General features: G+C 42.2%; 1 protein-coding gene across 1 annotated transcript in view; it reads right to left on the reverse strand.

Annotated features, from left to right (window-relative positions):
- Positions 1–24616, reverse strand: part of sdk1a (sidekick cell adhesion molecule 1a) — a 1749737-nt gene that overhangs the window by 223397 nt on the left and 1501724 nt on the right. The window contains exons 20-21 of the mRNA XM_051933783.1: positions 18408–18506; positions 7480–7671 (exon numbers count right to left, since the gene is read on the reverse strand). Of these exons, the coding sequence (XP_051789743.1) occupies positions 7480–7671; positions 18408–18506 (291 nt within the window). The remainder of the gene's footprint in view (positions 1–7479; positions 7672–18407; positions 18507–24616) is intronic.

The raw sequence follows: 24616 nt of genomic DNA on the forward strand, positions 1-24616 counted from the left end.
AAATATATCCTGGCTTAAATAAATATGGTCATCTTGGCAGAAAATATAGCTCTACGTCGTCATAATCAGAGGCTGTCATGTATACATAATATTAGCACTGAGTTCACTTAAGACTTCAAACCATAACCCTTATTTCACAGAATAATACCTGTAATACTCAAATGCTCCGAGTTTAACATGCTGTCAACATGACATGAAAAAAAGGATGCAGAAAATTAAAGAAAATAACTCTACTTACATTGTCAATATAGACTTACATGACTTTGTGTAGGTGTACAGTGCTGAAAGGCCTGGCGTGAAAGGTGCTGCGTGGACATTTTGAAATTCAAATCACAGCATGACTTTAAACACCCTTGGACTGCACTGCATCAGGCTACTTGTAAAATATTGAAAAACAATTTAATTTGATTCAAAACTGCTGAGACCTCTTGTCCATAAATTTTCTCCCAGGTGACAAAGCAATTGTGACATTTTAGGTGAACAAGGCCTTTAAAATGTCATGAGAATCAAGCTTTAATAACCATCTCCAGTTGTGGTCTGTGGTTCCCACGACACCCCTTAACTAAACTGCTCAAAAAAATTAAAGGAACACTTTGAAAACACATCAGATCTCAATGGGAAAAAAAATCATGCAGGATATCTCTACTGATATGGACTGGGTAACGAAAGGATGCCACATCGTTTGATGGAAATGAAAATGATCAATCTACAGAGGGCTGAATTCAAAGACATCCTGAAAATCAAAGTGAAAAAATGATGTGGCAGGCTAGTCCATTTTGACGAAATTTAATTGCAGCAACTCCAAATCATACTCATAGTTTGTATGGCGCCCACGTGCTTGTATGCATGACTGACAATGTCGGGGGGGCTGGACGTAAAGAGATGATGAATTGTGTCCTGGGGGATCTCCTCCCAGACTGGACCAGGGCAACACTGAGCTCCTGGACAGTCTGAGCTGCAACTTGGTGGCATTGGATGGACCAAAACATAGAACACAGAGGTGCTCTATTGGATTTAGGTCAGGCGAGTGTGGGGGCCAGTCAATGGTATCAATTCCTTCATCCTCCAGGAACTGCCTACATACTCTCACCACATGGGGCCGGGCATTGTCGTGCACCAGGAGGAACCCAGGACACACTGCACCAGCATAGGGTCTGACAATGGGTCTAAGGATTTCATCTCGATACCTAATGGCAGTCAAGGTGCCATTGCCTAGCCTGTAGATCTCTGTGCATCCCTCCATGGATATGTCTTCCCAGACCATCACTGACCCACCACCAAACCGGTCAAGTGGAACGATGTTACAGGCAGCATAATGTTCTCCATGGCTTCTCTAGACCCTTTCACGTCTGTCACATGTGCTCAGGGTGAACCTGCTCTCATCTGTGAAAAGCACAGGGTGCCATTGGTGGACCTGCCAATTCTGGTATTCTATGGCAAATACCAATCGAGCTCCATGGAGCCAGGCAGTGAGTACAGGGCCCTCAGACCACCCTCATGAAGTCTGTTTCTGATTGTTTGGTCAGAGACATTCACACCAGTGGCCTGCTGGAGGTCATTTTGTAGGCTCTGGTAGTGCTCATCCTGTTCCTCCTTGCCCAAAGGAGCAGATACCGGTCCTGCTGATGGGTTAAGCACCTTCTACGGCCGTATCCAGCTCTCCTAGAGTAACTGCTTGTTTCCTGGAATCACCTCCATGCCCTTGAGACTTTGCTGAGAGACACAGCAGACCTTCTGGCAATGACACGTATTGATGTGCCATCTTGGAGAAGTTGGACTACCTGTGCAACCTCTGTAGGGTCCAGGTATCGCCTCATGCTACCAGTAGTGACATTGACCGTAGCCAAATGCAAAACTTATGAAAAAACAGATGAGGAGGGAAAATGTCAGTGACCTCCACCTGTTAAACCATTCCTATTTTGGGGGTTGTCTCATTGTTGCCCCTCGAGTGCACCTGTAGTTAATTTCATTAACACCAAAGCAGTTGAAACTGATTAACAACCCCCTCTGCTACTTAACTGACCAGATCAATAGCCCAGAAGTTTCATTGACTTGATGCTATACTCGGATTAAAAAGAGTTCTTTAAATTTTTTTGAGTAATATGTACAGTATTTTAGACCTTCACCAGGAAGACTTTTTTACATTTACCTCTATCATTCATCATGATCAACAGTTTTCTTTCATTTCTTGTGTTCCCCTGAGGTGTTTCTTGGAAAAGCAGGCATCTGCTCAGTATTTTTTTTTCAGGCCAAGGAATTTGAACCTGAATTTCTTTTTCATTTGAAGATGTTCTTAAGAAGTTGAATGTTTTTTGCTATTTACACAGTGACATTTTTGCTTTGTTTTATGTGCCGCCATTTTTGAGTGTTCACGTCTACAGTTGCTAAAGCAGTTTTATCCAGAATGGTTTGCAAGTGTGCAGCTTGTGATGTCAAGATAGCAACCGTAAAAAGGATGGCACAAGCGTTTTTGGATAGATTGAGGAAAAGTCTTTTCGTTGTTTGGAACTTTGATTTTGGTTAGTGAATTGGGCCTGACAAAAGATTTGTTTGACTCTCTGGGTAATAAATGTTTTATTACCTGGCCCTTTTTCATCAGAAATAACTACCATCTCACTCTGAATCAGAACACTATTAATACCATTTTAGCATGGAAAAGAACATAAATATCATCAATTCAACAAATATTATAACATAAATACCATTTTGATGAGAGAAGACCAATAGGGCTAACATATCCTGCCAATGCCTATTCACCTAACATCTGTGAAGTTTCAACAAGAACATGTTTGAAGGCTCCATTGAGCTACTGTCTAGCACACTAATTGGTTCTTTATCCTGCATATACAGGGGTGGGCAAAAGTAGGTTTAGATTTGTGAGTAAGTGAAACACAGAGTTTATTCTTATATCATTTATTAATTATTGTATTTTTGCTTTATGCCCTCCCCCACTATAACCTATCGTCTATGAGGGAAGAGCAAAAGCTTTAGATTCAACAAAAATTTCAATCTCCAGTTTTCAATGGATCTCAATGTTTTAGTGTCCCCTGATAACGAAAACATCGACATCTCGATGATGGATGTGTGAGTGTGTCTGTTTTAAGAGATGGCCAGCATCCCAACCCGGCTGGTATGCCCAAGAGATGGAAGGATGGGGCGAGGCAGATTCTTTAGGGCACTGCCTACCCCAGAACTCTCGATGGCATCTCCCCTGGATTGCAGCAGTGCCCTGGATTCCCACAGGGCACCATGGGACTTGGAGTTCTATATCTCAGCCCTGTTGGGTACCATGGGTGCTGCCAAGGGGGTGCTGTAAAAGTGGAGGAGCCATATGGCATGAGGTTTCTGCATAACCAGGAAGTGCTTGCAGACCCCATGGGCAGAAGAGCAGAAGCACTTTGTTCCCAATGTAAGAGGACTTGACCAATCTCACAGGGACGAGTCAGAGTCGGGTGGAAGGTGGACAAAGCTTGCTGGGAGGATCGGAGGAGAAAGAAACAGAGAAAGAAGAACAGTTGTGTGCTGAGCCTATTGTTTACTTGTGGTTGTGGTGGTGGGAAATGCTTGCTGAAGAGTTTTTCTAAAAATAAATAATCTCTTGGTGCTTCTAACTTGTGCCCTGTGTCTGTTGTGTTGAGTTTGAGGAGCAATAGTGCCCTCTAGCGTCCACACTGTCTGTGTGTCACAGTTTCTTGAGGACGGTCTAGAGCTAAAATGGCTGGACGGAAATATACCAAACTCAAAACTTACGCATGTTATGAGATGACGATGTGCTGAATAGTTTTTGAGCCACTCTAGAGGAACGCTGAAATACCGTCATTCTGCAATTAATGGATTGTTCTCATCAATTGCTACCGTAATGATCTAGTTTATGATCAGAAAAATCAGCATCAGAGTGGTAAATAATTACTGAAATGTTATAGAATAATTCAGGTAACTTATTCCCTAGGGCTCAAAGCCTACTGACACTCACGTCTGAATTTTTTTTTGTATTATTTGTCTTCATCTTATTATTATTATTATTATTATTGTTATTAGCAAGTTGACCACAAGAATGTGTAAACAATGAAGGGTGGCAATTTGAGCGCTTAAGAGATTGTACCTAAATGCACTGTGCCATCGTGACATTCTTTTGAATTAATTAAGTTAATAAAGCTATTGAGTTAACAAAGCTATTGTAATAATCATAACCTGCATGTCTTTTTAAATACAAACAACTGTAAACCTACTTCTGCCCACCCCTGTATATGGTTCTCTTTTTGAAGAAGAATTTTATAATATTTAAGTAAAATTTCCTTCAACCAACAACATCCCTCAATGTGTTCAACCTTCAAGTAATTGTGCTACAGCAGCAGAGGACCATGCCAGAGTTCACTACTGTCAGCTAAGAATAGGATGTGGCTACATTGGGCTCATGGATACCTAAAGTGGATGACAGAACCTTGGTAAAAGGTCACCTCGTCTGTTGAATCTAACGTTCTGCTGCCACATGCAAATGGTAGAGTCACAAGATGTAATAAGCAGTTTGAACTTACAGATACATCCAGACTTATCAGTGAATGGTACAGGTAGGTAGCAGTAATGAAGTGGAGACGCTTTCTTGGCACTTATTAGGCTTATCGATGTCCATGTAGGTTCATTTGAAAGCCACAGCATACCGAAGCATGCTGCAGACCATGTGCATCCCATTATGATCATTCATTAGATTCTTTCAGAAGGATAACATGGCAAGTCACAAAGCACATATCCTTTCATGTTTGTGCAATAAATATGTGAGTGACTTTAGTTTACTTCAATGGCTACCATACTTCCTAGGTCTCAGTCCAATACAGCACAGCATGAATGTTCAAATGGTCTTTAGTGATGGACATGGGATGGAATGGGATCAGATGGAGAAAGAGCTAGATGTCAGAATGTTACCACATAAGACCAGGTTTTTGCTGATGGACATGGGATGGGGTTAGATGTAAGCAGAGCTAGATGTCAGAATGTAACCATAATAGACTAAGTGTTTGCCAACAGATATGGGATGGAATGAGGTCAGATGTAGGCAGAGTTGGATGTCAGAATGTTACCATATATGACCAAGTTTTTGCTGACGGACATGGGATGGGATGGGATGGGGTTAGATGTAAGCAGAGCTGGATGTCAGAATGTTACCATATGAGACTGGGTATTCGAAGACAGGTGCAGTACGGTGGCAGGTAGCAGACTGTGAGCATATAATGAAACATACTCCTGCATTCAGGACTTTACCTTGTACAATGATGAATTTATAAACAAAAGCATTACTAACAAAATGATAAAGAATACCACTACCAACTAATTTAGCAAAAAGACAGAGACCATAAACATCTACTGTCATACCTTCCCTATATTTTAATATGCAGACATCAAATCCGGTCCACATCTGACCCCTCTCCATGTTATGTCCTACTGCGAAGAGAAATTGTGAATGTCTGCATGAAAAATATTCAAGAAAAGCATGATGCTGCCTTGACAAAATCCCTAGGGAATGTTTCAGCAACCTTGTTGAATCCATGCCTCAAAGAAGTGAGACAATTCTGAAGGCAAAAGGGAATCCTACCCATTACTAGACAGATGGACCTAATTATGTGGCCACTAAGTGTATATAAACAAAACAAATTGCATCTCACAATTATTCTACGGCTTAGCTTTGTCACTCCTGGAATGTAGCTTGTATTGAAGAAAAAAAAACATTCCCAGTGCCATGGCGAATATGGTGGGCGTTAAGAGGGTGGATTCCCTTGATGGCTGCCTTAACTCCACAATATTAATTCTGTTCCCTTTCTTTCCCTCTAACCTCCTCTCCACTTAACACTTCTTTTTACTTGTTTTCTTCTCTTTCAAGCAAAAATCAAATAAGAATTTTTCTCCCCTCGGGTGCCACTCTCCGCCCACTGCACCCCCTCCCCTTCCTTCCCTACAGCTTGCCTAATCCCTTTAGAGCCAAGCAAAATTGCCAGCTTAGTTATTTATTCATTGAAAATCATTTATTGCAGTGCGTCGGCAGCCTGACTCCGAGGAGACTATGCCCCGCATGTGCAAGCCTGCACCGTCAACATTTCCTTAATCTCACAAAATATGAACAAACGAGGCTGGAGAATGAGCTAAGCCCGCCGCGGTGTTTACTGGCCTAAACGCACTAATGAATGGCAACTGTTGCTTGTCTATGCCCCATACCCCAGACTCCCAAAGGAGCTCCACTACTGTGCCTGCACCTCTCTTGGCATTGCACTTTATCAGCCAGGATAGCAGCTTCTGCTCAATTTGCTCTTGGCCGCTGCCACACATAGATCATTTCAGAGTGACAAACACGGCGCCTTTCGGTCACTTAAAATGAATTTCACTTCTCTCCGGAGCAATTTCTGATTCATGGCTAAGCTTTCAAACACTCAGCCACCTCCAGCTCAACATACCCAGAGCAAGGAATACACTACAGGAGAATCTGTGGAACTGGCAACAGATTCCAAATCACCCGCAACACGGTATGTCAACAGGTCTCAGCACTACACATCTCATCTGGTCTCAAGGCAGCAGTTTAGCAAGTCGGAATCTTCACAACTCAGAAGTCCTCCAAAAAAGCAACACCTGTTGACATACCACCTACATGTGGAGTGGTCATGCTGCAGCAAAGGGTTTCAAAAACCATGCTCTGCAATATTTCCATAAATGTTTTTTGTATTTTTGAATTCTATATTGGGATCAAATTAAGACCGATGAGGTGAAAATATTTTTCGGTTATCTGTCACACCCATGGGATCTCTTTTTTATGACCAGTCCTTGACTTATACTTGATGCTGCTGAGGTAGTCACTGACTACCTACAAATCTGAACTAGACTAAAGGTGGACAGGAAGAACAGATATAGCAAGTTTAAGTCTTCAACAGCAGCAACTCACCAAAGCAGCCCTTTTGTCACACATGCTCATCAGAGGGTCACCTTCCAGGCTGATCAGAGGTAAGCAGTAGCACTCATGGACACGAGGGGGTGCTGACTCTGACATGATTGTCTCTTTCAGCTCAGAGAAACCGCCTAGTGAGGGCAACTGACTCTGCCCCTTCCAGTCCAGTGACTAGAAAATCGAGGCACTCCCAGCAGTGTAAGTGTAGACTACAGGATGGAATGTCAACCTGATGTTGTGATCACTTTACAGAGCAGGTGTGATTCACCTACCAGCCCTATTGGTTTTTATCATCTTGTTATTTATAACTTTGAGCAGCTGTATAATTTTTGGACTTGGATCCATTATTTAAAGGGGAGACCTGGTTGATGCCCCAATGTTTCTTTGGTTGACGTGTGTTTTCTCTCAGTCGACGACAATGGCCACAGTAGCTCTCATGTTGTGAATGAAGAGACATTTAACCAAAGATTCAGCATCCCATTCATTCAAAGACAGAAGCTCTCAGAGTGTGTCTGCTGTGCTCTCGAAGTAAACACTCCGGGTTTAGCGCTTACCTGGTGGAACTCCAGAGGAGATGGCTGATGAGCTCACCACACCCATCCCAGCTGCAGTTACAGCTGCCACTTCAATGGTGTAGGTGGTCAAGGAGGTGAGTCCAGTCACCTTGTACTCCAGCGTGCTATTGGACAGCATCCGTATGACTCGAGTCTCGTTCTTGCCATATGCCTCCCAGGTAATCTGATAGCCTGAAAGAAAAAGCAACAAAGGTGGTGAACCTCATGAACAAACCTCTCATATATACCAAACTTTTGAGAAGGATTTGATGAAGCTTTGCCACATCCTAGAGGAGACACCATAAAAGTAAATATCTACACTCACATTTTAAAAAGAGACTTATTCCAGCATGTCTGTACAGTACTTAGGCAAATCAGCACTTTGGCCAGTTCCACATAGCAGCAAACAAGCATCTGATCCAAAGCTCTGCAGGGACAGCCCTGGCCAGCACCAGCTAATTGAAGTGGCAGAAGGACACTGAATGCCTCAGTCCAGAAAATATAGTACATTAAGTAGGAGTAGAAAAAAAACTTTTATCTAATCTATCAAGATTAACCCCTTTCACTCCCTCACCTAGCATTACGGCACTCACTGGTTTTTCATCAATGCCAAGGCTTAATGGCACAAAGACTCAGCATGTGAGAATTCAATCAGAACACTATTTTCCTGCTGGCTTCTTTTTCAAAGTTCACATTAGTACGATGAGGTTTAAATTAGCATGCTTATTGTGTTAATTGAACTCATGAATTAAACAGCATACTGTAGAACCCTTCAAGCCTTTTCCTATGATGGACTGAACTCTGCCCTAACAGCATTAAGCACAGGGCAGGAGGAAACCATGGATGGGCAGCTAGAACATTGTAATCCTAATTTACACTCACACCTACAAGGGGAAAATGTAGAGTTGCCAATTAACCTAAGCTGTTGTGGAAGAAAACCTGAAACATCTGGAGATGAAACCCATGCAGACAAAGGCAGACCATGCAAACTCAATATGGACAACAACAGAGCACTGGATTCAAGAATCTCCATGAGTGCTAGAGACCACACCACTTAAGGCTCCTCATCATTTTTCATTTGCCATGGGGATTAATAAAGTGACAGATCTTGTGTAGCAAGATTATGACATCTTGCAAAGGTAATCGGGGTCAGGGCTTGTATCAGAGAGTGCTGGAACACATCCCTGCCCCAGAAGGGATACTAGATGGAGAGACAGCCAAGAAAGTCTCCTGAAGCATTTAAGGAATGATAGAATAATGGAAGGATATTGGAGAATGGACAGTAACAAGTTTGTGGACCCTTTGGAATGAACTAGTTTTTTGCATTAATTGATCATAAAATGTGATCTGACCTTTAAGTCACAAATACATGATATGCTAGCACTAATAACACACAAACAATTATGACCTTTCATGTCTTTATTGAACACAGCCATCAAACATTCACAGTGTGTTGTGGAGAAAGTAAATGGTAGAACCTCATTTGGAAGCAATGACTTCTAACAAACACTGCCAGCAGCAAGGTTTAAGAATTGCACAAGGTTCAGGAGGAATTCTGGACCATTCTTTGTTACAGAGCTGATTCAACTCAGCCATATTCTTAGAATGTCAGGTGTGAGTAGTTCTCTTCCACAGTATCTCTATTGGAATAAGGTCTGCGCTCTGACCAGGCCTCTCCAAAAGTTAGATTTTCTTTTTTTGAAACCATTCTGTAGTAGATTTGCTTCGATTCTTAGGGTCATCATCCTGCTGCATCACCCAACTTCTACTAAGCTTCAGCTGGCAGACAGCCACCCTGGCATGATACCTTGGTAAATGTGAGAATTCATTTTAACTTCAGTGATGGCAAGCTGTCCAGACCCCAAGTCAACCAAGAAGCCCTAAATCAAGACATTCCCTTTAGTGATCTTCACCATTGGGTGATTTATAGCAGGTCCATAGCTCAGAAAGAGGGCTGTTTTTAATAAATAAATAATTTATTGGCCAGCTTGTTTTCCATGGGTGTGTGCACTCACAGAGCTGCGGAGGGTTGGTGGAGTAATTGGGGTGAGACGCGCCTGCATGTGAGGGTGTGGTCTTTCTCAATTGCTTCGTCGGCTCCCTGTGGTGTGCACTTGAGACGCTGTGCCCACAGAGGTCTAGAGGAAAGAGCTGGCAGGAGAAAAGGGAAAAAGAAACCCACAAAAAAGACCAATCAGAAAGATGAACAAAAAGCAAAAGAAAGGAGGATTGAGAAAAATGAAAGAAAGGTTAAAAGAGGGAGAGAGAAAGAAGGCAGGCACGACGGAGAGCCAGTGTAAGTGGACGAGACGGAGAGAAGGGAGACAGCCGGGAGGAAGTCCCTCAAGGGAGCGTGCAGACGACACTCAGGGGCTGGTGGCCACTCCAGTGACCAGGAAGCTGGAATGATGTAAGCACTGCTTAGTTGGAGCCGACCCGCACCATCACATTGGGATGATGTTTTCATGTTGTTATTCTTTTTCCTTCTTATACCAAACATTCTGCTGCAAATTCAACCTTGGATTCATCAGTCCACAAAACATTTTTCCAGTGGCACTGTGGAGTGTCAAGATGGTCTTTAGCAGACATCAGGCATACAGCAATGTTTTTGTTTTTTTTTTGGAAAGCAGAGTCTTCCTTCTTGGTGTCTTGCCATAGGCACCATGCCTGGTCAAAATTTCCTGTGCATGATAGACTTCTGAGAAGAGATGTTAAACTCTTCCATTGATTTGTATCAGCCTTTAGCTGTTATTGTAGAGATTTCTTTTTACCTCATTGAGCATTCTGCATTGTGTCACAATGCTAATCATCTCCATTTATACACAGTCTGGTCAAACCATGGACTGATGAATATCTCTATAAAATGACTTTTTAACCAGTTCTAGTGTGACAGATGGCCAGGACTATTACCCAGCCGGTGGAAGGACAGAGGGAAAAACCTCTTTGAGACAATGCCCTCCCCAAGACGCTGGGGGGCAGCCCCCAGGTTGCTACTGCACCACAGATCCCCGCAGGGCATGCCGGGAGTTGTAGTTTGGAGCGGCCATTTAGGCTCTGTTGGGGCCGCAAGGGGGTGCTGCTTCTACAGCCGAACCCTTTGGGGCACCACTTCCACAACACTCAGAAGTGCAGCCGGAAGAAGGTCAAGAAATACTTGGAGCACTTCTGAGCGCACTATAAAAGGAGTAGCTTCACCATCCGTCAGGGAGCCAGAGTTGGGAGGTGGAGGGCAAAACTAGCGAGGAGGAGTAGAGGCAAAGAAGAGAAAGAGAGAGGAAGAAAAGGACTGTGTATTAAATTAGTTGGTGCTTTTGTACTGTGCTGTGAAGTGGGGAGCAAAAGAAAAACGCTTCCCCACTTGAATAAAACATGTGCTGCATTGATCTGGTGTCACAGCCTGTCTGTGTTGGGGTTTGGGAAGCGATACGCTCCCTGGTGGTCCACACTAGTTTATGCAAATCGACAATTCTTAATCGTAGATCATCTGAGATCTCTTTTTGCAAGGCATGCTTCATATCAACAGGTGCTTCTTGTGAGTAACAAACTCAGAACGTTTGATTCTTTTTTTAATTGGTCAAAGTAGCTCTAAATCACACGTGTAATCTCATTTCATATGTGGGACTCCAAGTTTGCTAACTCCTGACTCCAATTAGCTTCTGTGGAAATCATCAGCCAAGGGATTCATATACTTTTTCCATCCTTCACCTGGAAATGTCTGAATGTGTGTTTAGTATGTACAAGAAAAATGAAATAATGTGTGTGTTATTAGTTAAAACGGTGTGTTTGTTCATTATTTTAATTCAGATGAAGATCAGACCATATTTGAAGACAAATTATATACAGGGTGGTGCAGGGAAGCGGGACATTTTCAATTGACATTCAATGCACGAATAAACACATTACAAAATACATTTAATGATGAAATGTACTGTACAGGATATGCAATTAATGATGGCAATCAATATTCATTCAATATTCATTTTATGTTATGAAGAAAACATCATGAAGTGATGTTGTCCATTTCTCTGTACACATTCTGCAAGCCTCTTGTGGAAATTCTGCATTGCTCAACATAACATGTCAAGAGGAATGCCAACGATTTCCTCTTCAATCCTCCTTTTTGGTTCAAATAATAATAATAATAGATTTTATTTATACAAGGCGCCATTCTGAGAACTCAAGAACACCGAACAAACAATAAACAAATAAATAAGTTGTTGCCAATAGCTGCCATCAATTGTCAGGCAGTATGCGAAATGGCTCCACCTGGGGACTTATTTTTAAGGCTAAACCCGTTTCTTCGAAATTACGCACCCATATTGTAATTGCATGATACGATCATGACGACCTAACTGGTAATGACACCGAAATTCCCATTGCGCAGAAGTGACACTATCACCATTCATATAAAAGGCTTTCACAGCGAACGCTCATTGCGCACCACTCCACTGCTCCATTATAACTAATGGAAAGGGCCTCTAAAATGAGGCCACATTGGTCCCAAACAACTGCTGACTCCCCAGGGTCGCCAACACCTAGTTCCAAAATTTCCTGTTTCCCTGTGTCACCCTTTATATAAATGCAATTATTTCCAAGGGGTTCACATACATTTTGTTGCTGGAAAAGTAGGCTGCTATCAATGACCCTGCAGGGTTGTCTGAACCTCTTGTTAAAGATGGACCAGATGTCTGGCAGGGGTATTTAGAGCACTGACCCCAGAGGAATTGTAGGGTCTGACCAGGAAGCGCTTCAGAAAAGACCAGAAGTGACCTCTGAATGACTTCATGGATCTGACTTTAAAGAAGCCAATGGCCATTGTCCTGCTGAGCTTAGCATCAGGTGGAGAGTGAGTGAGGTGTAAGACGGGTAAAGGTATAAGGTGTAGATGGGGGAGAGCTGTGAAAGGTCTTTTTATTACACTTTAGGGCATCATTTATTGTTTTTTTTATGCCTCTGAAGCCCTTTTCTATTCTTTGTGTTGCCTCTAGTTGTAATAAAATCTTTCTTTTCCTTATATTTTTCAGATTCCTCTGTGTTTTTTAGGTTTGGGGACCAGAAGAGCACCCCCACAGGTGAAAGCACCCCTTGTATATGTTGCCATATTTTAATGATGCAAGCTCAGGTAGAATGAGTGATACGCTCAGTTGTACAAAGGATAAGTGCTGGGAACTGAACTTGAAATCCTAAGCTTTACAGTCTCTTGCTTTAACCACCACACCACATTTTTCGCAGGAGATTTGGATTATTGTACATGTAAGGAGAAAAAAAATCACATTTAATGCATCTCCCAGAAAACAAGGAAGAAAAAACAAATCCCACATGGCTGGTCTTGTGCTTTAATTAGATTTTCTCCCTTTCTTTTTGTTTTTTTGCTGACATTTCGAAACTAAAAGCAAAAATAAAGCATGCTTGCTGCCTAATTTTAGAAACAAAGCATGACGCTTGTTCTGTGCTGTTAGCTGAACCTTCTGTGCGCATCTTTGCCCCATACCTGAGTGTCTAACAGAGACTAATAGCCAATCCTGCTCTGGTGTAATTTGCTGTTTATCGGCTCTGGATTCCCACACAGTCAGCAGTGTTCCCAATCTCAGACTGTCCTTTTACATTGAGGCGCTCATACATCAAAGTATCTACTGAGAGACCCTGAAAGCTGTGCAGACACTGAATTTTCCCTGAGCAAACTGCCTGGCGCGCTAGTGACAAAGGAACCAATTTCAATTTCATTTCCCTCCCATTGGAGCGATTTCTGCGGTCTGAGGGGGACATATCATTGTGTAGCAGTCACTCAATGGCAGATACGCTGAGGAAGATTGTGGGAGCCATGCAATCATAGATTATCTTTTTTGGGCAGTGGGGTCCCTCGAGTGTTTCCCTGGAATCATTTTAAACATGTCCCATGTGGAAAATGGCGAATAAAAAAAATTCACTTGAACATGATGGGGTTTATTGACCACCAGATGGGGTTGCAACAACAGAGCACTGCAGGAGCCCTGCTGTCCTGAAATCCTCTGCCTTGTCCATAGGTAGCAGTGGCACCAAAGAATTACATTATTATACTCTGTCCTTTCACATGCACATTTCTGACTCTCTCAATCCCATCTTCCTAAAACTGCCTGCCACCGATCACACTTCAAGTTAAGTAAAGCCAAAATAAGTCAAGTCAAGTCAAGTGGCTTTATTGTCACACCATCTGTACACTATATTGCAGCATACAGTGGCAAGATATCATTTTCCCCAGGACTGCAGTGCAACATATACATAAACACAGGACAAGTACAAGAGTATATATAGATAAACTAGACAAAAAGGCCGTTTCGACAACGTAAGATGAAACATGCACGAGTTTGTGTCAGTAGTGTATGAAGAACAAATGATAAGTAAGAAATAAATAAGAAAGTGATGTAAGTAATGATAATTAACTAAGAGGTTTGGGATATGCATGACTTTATCACGGCAAAAAATACTGTACACTTAAAAAAGACATGCTATCTATGACAACGTTTTTTGTTTGTATACTGGAGGCCTGTCAGTATGCAACTAAAGTTGTAAAATCTCTCTGTAGACTACATTTTTTGTGAAGACACTCTCACTGTTTGGTAGTAATTTCCGTTGATGTGGCCCATCTTTAACTTGCACCTTCACATCACTCGCCCGCTGAAAGTATTTAATAATAATATGTTCTTATGTATTATTTTGAGTGTGAGGGTTGGCTGTGATCGGGGCTAATATCCTACGCCTGGGCGGAAGGATTTGCGATTTCAGAATAATAATCCCGAAATGCGTAGGCTAAATCCGCCGCCTGCCGCGATGAGGCAAATTTTCTCTTTAGAGGCATTTGTATAAGTTGGAAGTGAGACGAACTTTGAAATGTTTAAGTCATGAATGTACCTGCTGAAGACAGTTGTATAATGCGTGGGCTAAATCCACCGCCTGCCGCGATGTTGGAGTTGGATGCGCAGAAGGCGACTGCGCATTCGGCTTCGGACAGACGGCCGTCGGATGAAGCAAATTTTCTCTTTGGAGGCATTTGTATAAGTTGGAAGTGAGACGAACTTTGAAATGTTTAAGTCATGAATGTACCTGTTGAAGACAGTTGTATGATGCGTAGGCTAAATCCGCCGCCTGCCGCGATGTTGGGGTTGGATTTCAGTCTCGTAAGGTTTTTCAGGCAGCGGCGCAGAAGGCGATTGCGCATTCGGCTTCGGACGGACGTGAGTGAGTGAGTGAGGAGGCAGGTGAATTATGTATTAAGATAAGTAAATAAATAATAGGTAAATGCATAGAATATTAATAAATAATAACAATAACTAATAGTAAAAAAAACAACAGTAGTAAAAGGTGAAACAAGTGTATTTGCATATAAATAAGCTACAAGAAGCAGATCAGAGTACAGGAGGGCAGCACAAAGTTCAGCGTCCAGACTGCCTAGCAGCAGAAGATGTTGCAGAGCTGGCAGAATGGTTTGGGATGCTACAGTACCTTCTGCTAGATGGCGGTTGGACAAGGAGACCATGAAAGGTATGAGAACAGGCTTGCACAATGCTATGGGCTGTGTGGATTCAACACTTTATAAAGATGTCTTTAGTGGAGGGTGGTGAGGTCCCAATGATCTTTTCTGTAGTGTCCACTATCTATTGCAGGACTTTACAGTCAGGGACACTGCAGTTCCAAAACCAGACAGAATGCTCTCGATGTTGCAACTGAATAATGTGGTGAGAATGGGATCGGAGGTAGACTTGCTTACTTTAACCACCGAAGGAAGTGGAGACACTGCTGCCCCTTCTTGGCTATGGAAGAAGTGGTAATGACCAAATAAGGTCATCTGCCTTGTGCACACCAAGGAATCTGGTGCTCTTGACCAGTTCCACTGTAATGCCCTCGATCTGCAATGGGATGTAGACTAAAGTTAACAATCAACTTTTTTGTTTTGTCCACACTAGTCTTCCAATGGTGGTATCTCCATTCTGTAAGCTGACTCATCCCTTTTGACACTGAATCCCACCAATGTTGTGACATCCAATAACTTAATGATAGTGTTGGAGTTTTATGCAGTCGTACAATCGTGGAGTCAGCAGAGTGAGCAGAAATGGGCCGAATAAAGAGCAGTGGGAGGCGCCAGATAACATCTACGCTTCTTCGGGTACTCAAGTGTTCCACATCAACTAAGAAATGAAAGTTAGGATGATCGGTGCTTCTACATGAGCCCTGAGAGGGTGAGTGTGCCCTGACCAAGTATGGTTCTGGTCTTGCACCCGTTGCTGGTGGGCAGTCATACGACATCTCCTGCTTCAGTCAGGTTCTCATTCATTGTGTCCTTCAAGAGCCTTAAGTCAGGGAAGAATGACATACAGTTTTGAGTTCTGCTTAGTTGAACCTTCAGCATTCTGGACCCAAATCCAACCCAAGATGCTGGCAGTTGGAAGGTGTTCCCATGTTCTTGTATTTTTTTTCAGTTAACCAGGTTTCTGCCCCCAATGTCAACATAGGCGGTTTAGGATAACTGGTGATTATAAAGTGGCTGATTTTAGGAGTATGTTTCCCCTGTAATGGACTGGCACCTCATCCAAGGTTGTCTCCTTTGCAATGCTGCCATTTTTGTTTCTGCCTCCCTGTGAGTGTCTATTGGAATAAGAAGATTCAGAAAATGAGACTTGTGCCTCATGTTTTGATTTAGCCTTTTGTATTTTTTAAAGCTGCATTCAATAATTCATTTTGTTTTATTGCTGTCTGCTTGTGTCCTTTCTATTTTAATGCCGACATTCAGTCTGACTTTCAACAGCATTCATGTTCACTTTTTAATTCAACGGCCAAACTTCATCTTTTCTTTCATCTTAAATCTACTTTCTGTTTCAGCCTGTAATGTCTACTGTTTTTTGCTGTACAACTTCAGTAAGCATGGGTAAGTGAATCACATTTTATGACCCTTTCACCTATGCTATGCACTCCATTCTTTTAAGACAGCACACCCTCAAAAACAGCTAGGGATTTGGTTTGAAGATACAAGAAGTGGTAAAACTCCTTTTACATCACTGGGCTTAAAAATTGCCCCCATGCAAAATGGGATGCAGGGTTACATGTGAATTGCTTAAACAGTTTGCAGTTAAGTGGTCCATTTGGGGACCTTCAGATCTTGACTTGATGCTATTTAGGTGAATGAGGACTGATGATCTATGGTGGGCTGAACAGCCTGTTCTCATAAAAAATGGTTCTAATGCTAAACCTCGATACTAAACAGCAAGCTCCCAGTGTCCTACACTGCAGAAATGAATTTGGAGTGCGAAGCTGAGATACGGAATTATGATCCCATGGACTGCCTAAAGAAGTCAGCTGAGGTCCAAGGAATCGTTCCTTAAAAAAAATCCCTGGGTTGATTTTCAACAAATGAATTTTATATTAGAAAGTAGCAAATCGTACTTGCAAAAATTTCACAAGAATAAAAGCAAAAGTAGTGACTTATGAGAGGACTCAGTATTAGAATAGTCACATGATTAGTATGGGATGTTATTTGAGTCACTTACAACAGCATGAATATTTACAATACAAAGTGGGACATGAACAGGTTAACAGGATAAGAAGAGAAATGCAGGGTACATGTAAGTCAGAATGTCTGAAGTGTGGCCATCAGGTAATGTAGTACACCGACGTCTATAATAATTGTCAGAAAATGCATTTTGTTGCATAAACATTATTGTCAGTGAAAATATTCCCCTGTGTGCAACCTGCAGGTACCTGTACGTTTAACCCGGGTTTCGATGTAACTCTGGAAAATGTAGTGTACAACTGGCCATGGGTAAAACAGGGCCTAGCAAGTAAACTCCAACGTTATTAAACGTTTGTTGTTGTGAGCTGGTGATACAATATCATAAACTCATGGGGAATTTGCTACACCGTAATATAAAGGGAATATCTTGTTTTGAGTTGTCAGTATTATGGAATCCCTGTAGTTTTTCCGTCATAATGTTTCTTGCTGTTTATCAGTTTGCCGCTGCTCTTCAGAAAGGTTGTGTGTGTAATTCATTTTTCTTTCACTGTCTATGTGCAAGACTTGCTGCCGCTGATCTTCGGATAATGTTGCTCTGTGGTTTGTCATACGTCGTCTCTGTTCTAAGACATCTTGCCTGTGCTGGATGATCTGGTGTGATGTAGATGTTTCTGCTTCTGTGCGTTGGTGTGAGTATGTAGGCCAGTGAGACCATTTCTGTTGGTCGCAGCTACGCTGTATGTGCCTTTTTATTTTATTGGGAGGCTTACAATGAAGTGAAGGAAAAAGGAGGTGTAAAATGGTAGTGTCATAATGCAGTTTTGGTCTGTAACAAAGTATGCACCGAATAAACAGTCAAATACCACAATCGATAATTCGTCACATTGCAGAATTGAAGACTTGAAGATAAGCCTAAGACCAAAACTCTGCTAGGAACACGGAATCCTCGCTGTTGTTGTGGAGGGATATTTTAGTTGTGGCAACCGTTGTTTATATCGAGCACAGACGGACACAAGCGAAGTAATATAAGGATTAGAATGTTCAAGATGGGCGGCACTGCGTTGCAGTAAGGAGACCCGGGTTCGCTTCCCGGGTCCTTCCTGCGTGGAGTTTGCATGTTCTCCCTGTGTCTCCCCTGTGTTTCCTCTGGGTGCTCAGGTTTCCTACCACAGTACAAAGACATGCAGGTTAGGTGGATTGGTGATTCCAGATTGGCCCTAATGTGTACTTGGTGTGTGTGTGTGTGTGTTTGGGTTGGCACCCTGCCCGGGATTGGTTCCTGCCTTGCGCCCTGTGTTGGCTGGGATTGGCTCCAGCAGTCCCCTATGACCCTGTGTTCAGATTCAGTGGGTTGTATAATGGATGGATGGATGGATGTTCAAGATGGGTTAATAAAAGAAGGATAGAAACAGCACTGCCCGTCACTCTGTCACATGGACTTACTTACCTATAATGATGCCATTCTTGTCCTGTGGCTCCTGCCAGCTCACTTTCAGCGATGTGTCCAGGATCTCAGTGAAGCTCAAGTGTCCCACGGCTCCAGGCTCTGACAAGAAAAGAATGCAAATTGAGAATGGAGAAAAACTGAAATAAACAAAAATGAAAACAACAACAGATCTTATTATCTTTTAGAAAATTTGGTAAAGTCAATAGAAAGTGGAGATTAGCTACAAGACAGCATTTGTACTTCACCTTGTCTTTTTATTATCCTGTAGTCTTCCTTGCTCATCTCCTTATAGAATACGCTACCGTGGCTGTCTGTTTGTCTGTCCAGGATTTTAAATCACCTTGTAGCTTGCAAACTGTTTGACCTATTGACCTGAAATTTGGTACACATATACTACGTGACATCTACTGTCTGTTTCAGCATGATCATTTTTATTCCTCTTTTTATTTTAATTTTATTGTAGATTCAACTCTCGGCAGCGGGCAGCGGGTCAGCCGTGCGACACATGCCTACGGGTGCCATTCACATCCCTACCACCTTCGCCATCACTTCCCCTACCTCTTCATATCTTAAATCATTATTGAGGCAGATTGAAGACTTAAGTGCCAGCTTGAATGAAAAATTAAGAAAAGCATACGAAGTAATTGCAACATAAACACTACCTTAATCAGTTTTAATATGAAAAGATGCCGACAAAAGAAGAGAAGAAGCGGGCCGCTAGAGTGGAGAAAACAAGAGCTGCTCAGGAAGCAGCAAGCACATCAACCTCTGAGCAAACGAATGCTAAACGTACAGAGAAAGAGGATGAAAACTATAAGTCAAGTGTATTCACTGCACGTTATCATGCAGTAAGCTGTTACTGTTTTTTATATATTGTTCTATGTAGATTTTCACTGTGTAAGATTCTATACAATCAAAGTTTTTTTTTTCTTTCCAAGCACATCGAGACAAGTTGTCTGTTAAAGTCGCCCAATATGCCTGCTGTACCTGTATTCTTATTTGCTTTATGAAATACCTTCTAGTGGGTGCACACAGTCGTGTATTCTTGTTTACTTTGTAAAGCCCCTTGTAATAGGGCTGACTGTGAAAGCTCCTATGATGTTTTTATTACTGTTTGCTTTATGGCAGGTCAGATCTATGATTGATTGATCCAGAGCTCTGGGTTCAAATCCTGTTTCAAGTCAATTTGTGTGTGTGTAAAACATCCATCCATCCATCCATTATCCAACCTGCTATATCCTAACAACAGGGTCACAGGGGGGTCTGCTGGAGCCAATCCCAGCCAACACAGGGCACAAGGCAGGAAACAAACCCCGGGCAGGGTGCCAGCCCACCGCAAGTGTGTAAAACACCTTGTGGCAATTCTCTCTGAAAAAGACATTTCGCAATTCTACTACATTCTTGTCAAGTACCTTTCAAGAATGCTGGTTGTGAAAGGTGCTATATTATGGTGCAGTGTATGTGAGGTTTGCTCTGTGAAAAACTCTGCAATGGTGCAGGGAAAGCTGCTATGTGATTGTACTAAACTTTTGTTTGTTGTGTAAAACATCTTATGATGGTGTTCCCTAAGTAAGATTTTAAATAGTTACAATGTATAGTCATTTATTTGGTTAAACACTGTTTTATCATGGTAGGGTTCTAGGGTGACCTCCTTACACTCTTTATTACATTGACCTTAACAGAATGCCTCAAATCCTATACACTTATCAAAGATTTAGAGTTCAAATTTTTTATGTGTTATGCTGAAGAGACTTTAGTTTAAAGTGTACAGCACCTCTGTGTCCATGTGGCTGGCAGTATGCAATAACTGAACTCATCAAGTTATCCTGCCCTACCTCTGGGAGTATATGACCTGGAGGCTGTGTACTTACATGGCACTGATGGTGGAAGAGCGAAGGTTACATATCACTGGTTACAATTTTTTTTCTTATTACTTCATGTTTAATAAGGGACATGACTAAAGGTTATGTCACTTGCAGAAGTTTTTGGATGATTGTGCACTTATGGGGTATATTGATAAGGGGGCTGAGGTACAGTATAAGAGTCAGGTGGAGAACTTTGCTTCTTGGTGCAAAGAGAATTGTCTGCAACTTAAAATCAGCAAAACCAATGCACTGGTGATTGACTTTCACCACACCAAAGAGCCTCTAGGCCTGGTAACTATTCAAGGAGTGGATGTAAAGGTGGTCTACTCCTACAAGAACTTGGGGATCCACATTAATGACAGATTGGACTGGACTCGGAACACAGAGGAACCCTATAAGAAAGGACGGAGCGGGCTCTTTTTTCTTAAGAGACTGTGTTCCTTTAATGTGGGAGGTGATGTCGTTCACATCTTCTATAACTCTGTGATGGCCAGTGCGATTTTCTACACAGTAGTGTGTTGGGCTGGTAAAATCATTTCAAGAGAGGCCCACTGAATCAACAAGCTAATTAAAAGGCAAGGGCCAAATTCTGGACCCCTTGGAGGTAATAGAAAAGGAGAGAACTAAAACCAAACTGAGTGTCATTATGAACAATGCTGCACATCCTCTCTGTGACACACTAACACTGATGACTTTCAGCAAACAACTTTGTCAGCAGAAGTGTGTCAAGAAACACGACTGGGGCTCCTTTTTACTAACAGCAATATGCCTGCATAATGCCTCATTGAGACTGAAAGTGTCAAGTCAGAGGTTTTCTTTCTTTTTACATTTTTTTCCTTTTTAGCCATTCTGATGTCTGTTCAGATAGGTTGTGTGAGTGTGTGTGTTTATATATATAGTTATCCATCTACTGCATGTATTTCTATGTATAGAGAGAGTTATCTATCTATGTATTTATTTGTTTAATGGGTTTCTTTAAAAAACAAACTTCCTAAAGGGGACAAAATAAAGTTAGTTAGTTAGTTCGTTCATTCGTTCGTTCGTTCGTTCGATCTGAGAGGTGGAGTATCATAAGGATGATGCAGTAATAATATGATAAAACATGTGCTTTAGAAACGAATTGTTGTACTTACTACATGTTAAAACTGGCAGAGATAAAATCTCAGAAAGTGGTTTGTCGGCTAGCCTGGGGGAATACAGATGGGCTGCAAGGAAAGACAATAACAGGCCAGGCCAGCATAGCCTAGAATGGCAGGGTTGCATAAAATTTATGACTCTTAAAGTGTTAACAGGTTTGAGAAGGCAGTTTATGATTTAATTATCTATGTATCCTTTCTTTCTAGTTTTCCTGAAGCTACATTTGTGCATCCTTTGAAACTGGAGAAAGTGAGTGACAAGACATAAACCATCCATGACTGGACTGGAATGGGGGCTGAGACTGCAAGACCAAAAATTGTATCAAGTATTGTATGCCAAGACTGCACTTAAATTAAGGGCTAAGACAAGGGCAAAACATCTCTACTTCAGGCAGGACCATGCTCTCTCTGCTATTTTCCATCCTAAGGAGAGGCCACATCTGCTGTCCTGTGCAGACAACATGCTGGGCCATGGGCCAAACCAGACCAGAGACTAAGACAGAAAGACACCTGGTAATCTAAGCATTCTGGATGCTTAACCTCCTTGAACCCCGAGTGTGACTCAGGCTAGGAATTCTATGCTAGAATGGTTAACCACAAGTCAGGCTCTGGCTGACGTTTAATGATACCTTTTGCGGTGTTAACCCCGAACAACTCTTGGAAAAGTATTCTCGTGCCGTCTAGTGGACAAAATGACATCATGTTGCAAAAAACATGAATATCTCTATGCTGTCTACCCCTTAATGAAAACTCTAAGGTAACTCATTAATATTCATGAGTGGGATGGTGCCTCCAACGATAAACACAAAGACGAACAAGAAGGTGTAAAGGCAGTCTTAGAATGAACTGAAACTGAACCATTGCTAGAATTGAGTGATAATGATGGTGATGTGAATTTGTCATCAGATGTTGACACGGAAAGTGAAACTGATGTATGAAATGGTACTGTATGACCAAACCGCTATGATATACCCAGGGAATTTGGTCATGTGAAGGTTCAGCATGGTGCTAGTATCTGCACAACAAAAAGGCAAAATGATTACGATCAAGTGGAAGGACAAAGCAAGACGTTAGTACCCTAAGCACTGCTCACGATGCGGCAACTGTTCATGTTCGTTTATGAGGAAATGTGGAAGTCTCATGTACAAGCAACAGAAAACATATCAGAAAAGTATGCAAAGAAACATGCTTCTACTGTCCAGGAGTGTGACATTGGACTATGCATCGGTGACCGTTTCAAAACATATCACACGAAGGACAATACAGAAATGGACACTCGACAGGTCCTTCCTATTGTAATTATGTTGACATTTTGGTATTTACATGCCAATGTTACATGTAATAACATTTAAAATTCAATGATTTAGGCTTATTTTTCCTGTGGTAAACATTAACATGAACCAGGTCATATTATTATTATTATTATTTATTAAACAGTTGTAATCTGCTTGCTTATATTTTGGGCATAGTATCTGTAATCCTCTTTAATAAAATCCCTGTGTGCGTCCATGTGTCCGTGTCTTCTGGTGAAGTGCGCATGCGCCGGGCACTCTTTAATAAAGGACATCATTGCTGGGGAGAGTGCTGATTGGGTACTCGTGGCCGCGCACATGAAATCCGTTGCTGGGGAGACGCCACACATACAATAATCAGCTGCACGTCAGCACGGATTAAAATACTTGCTGGGGAACTGCACAGTACTTGTTGGAGAGACGCCACAGCCACGACTATCAGCTGCACGCCACACATTGCATCAGTTCCTGGGGAGACTCTGCTGATTGCCCACTGTTGTGACAGAAAATTAAACACATATTACGGAGGTAAGGGTGGAATGAGTGGCAGAGTCACCGGCCTCTAGCAGATGCTTCAAAGACCACCTGACGCGTCACACAAGACAGAGAGGGCGGGACCTATAAAATATCGCGTGGCCGATCCAATCGTATTTCGGGAAATGAGGGAACACCTAAAACATAAGGCACGAAAAATCTAATCGGGTATTGAGACGCGGAGACCCGCTTCCCCAAAGAGGTGGGATTAGTGTTTGTTGTTGTGCAAGTGTTCACTCTGAGGATGTCAGATTTGCAATTAGGAAGCTTGGCCCGGTAAAGTGTAAAGTGTCAGTCATTGAAGGGGTTTTCCTAAATATACGAATTTTCATGATATTACAATAGGATGACTTTTAAAAGTAGATTTATTTTCGCGCGCATAAAATCCATTGCTGGGGAGACGCCACACATACAATAATCAGCTCCACGCCAGCACAGATTAAAATACTTGCTGGGGAACTGCACAGAACTTGCTGGAGAGACGCCACAGCAGCCTAAAATAAAGAGAGGCAGGATAGGAGATCTTCAAACAGACACAACACATCAATCAACAGCCACAGAGGAGAGGATAAATGTAATGTTAATTATACTTACTGTATTGTCATATACGTTTCTATTTTATTTTTATTATTATTTTACTTTAGGCTTCTTGCAAAAATACTGTTCTAGCACCCGTCATTGTAATTGGCTTAATGTCTAGTGCATTAATAAATGTCTAACATTTTCTCCTGTCTGTTATGGTACTCTGTCAAAATTGCCTGGAGTTACAGATGTAAAGGAAAGGGGGCAGTCAGTCCTGACAGTGCGGTAAGAGTATGGGGTTAGGGACATTCTATTAAGATCTACGCAATAAAGAGTTTAAAGGGGAATAGGGTCATCCTAACACCCTACCACAACAAATCACTTTACAATAAGCTTAATGAGGAGGTGCACTGCAGTTGTGTGGTATTCTTGAAGTGTTTATGATTGCATTTGTTGTGGAAGATATGGTATAAAGTAAAAAAATGACTGATTTTACTGTTGTAATAGGCGGCTGGGGACCTTGCCCCTCCAGGAGACCTGGAGAAGCAGGGGAACGGGAGTGGGGCAATTCCCACCCCAGGATGCAAGATGACAGCCCTCCGGGATTGCATGGGAACCACAGAGCTGGGAAGCTCAACCCTGTGAGGACCTGTGGCCACCGCCAGGAGGCACCTGGATGGTTCCAGAGCCATGGACTGCAGTACTTCCACCACACCAGGAAGTACTGCCAGAACAGGAACCAGGTACAGCCGGAGTGCTTCTGGGTGCCCATGCAGCACTTTTGCCACACCAGGAGGGGCTGCAGAAAGGTCATCAGGGAGCAGCTGGAGCACATCCAGGTGCATTATAAAAACAGCCAC

This window comes from Erpetoichthys calabaricus, chromosome 11 (assembly GCF_900747795.2).
Source record: "Erpetoichthys calabaricus chromosome 11, fErpCal1.3, whole genome shotgun sequence".
NCBI classification, from domain to species: Eukaryota; Metazoa; Chordata; class Cladistia; order Polypteriformes; family Polypteridae; genus Erpetoichthys; species Erpetoichthys calabaricus.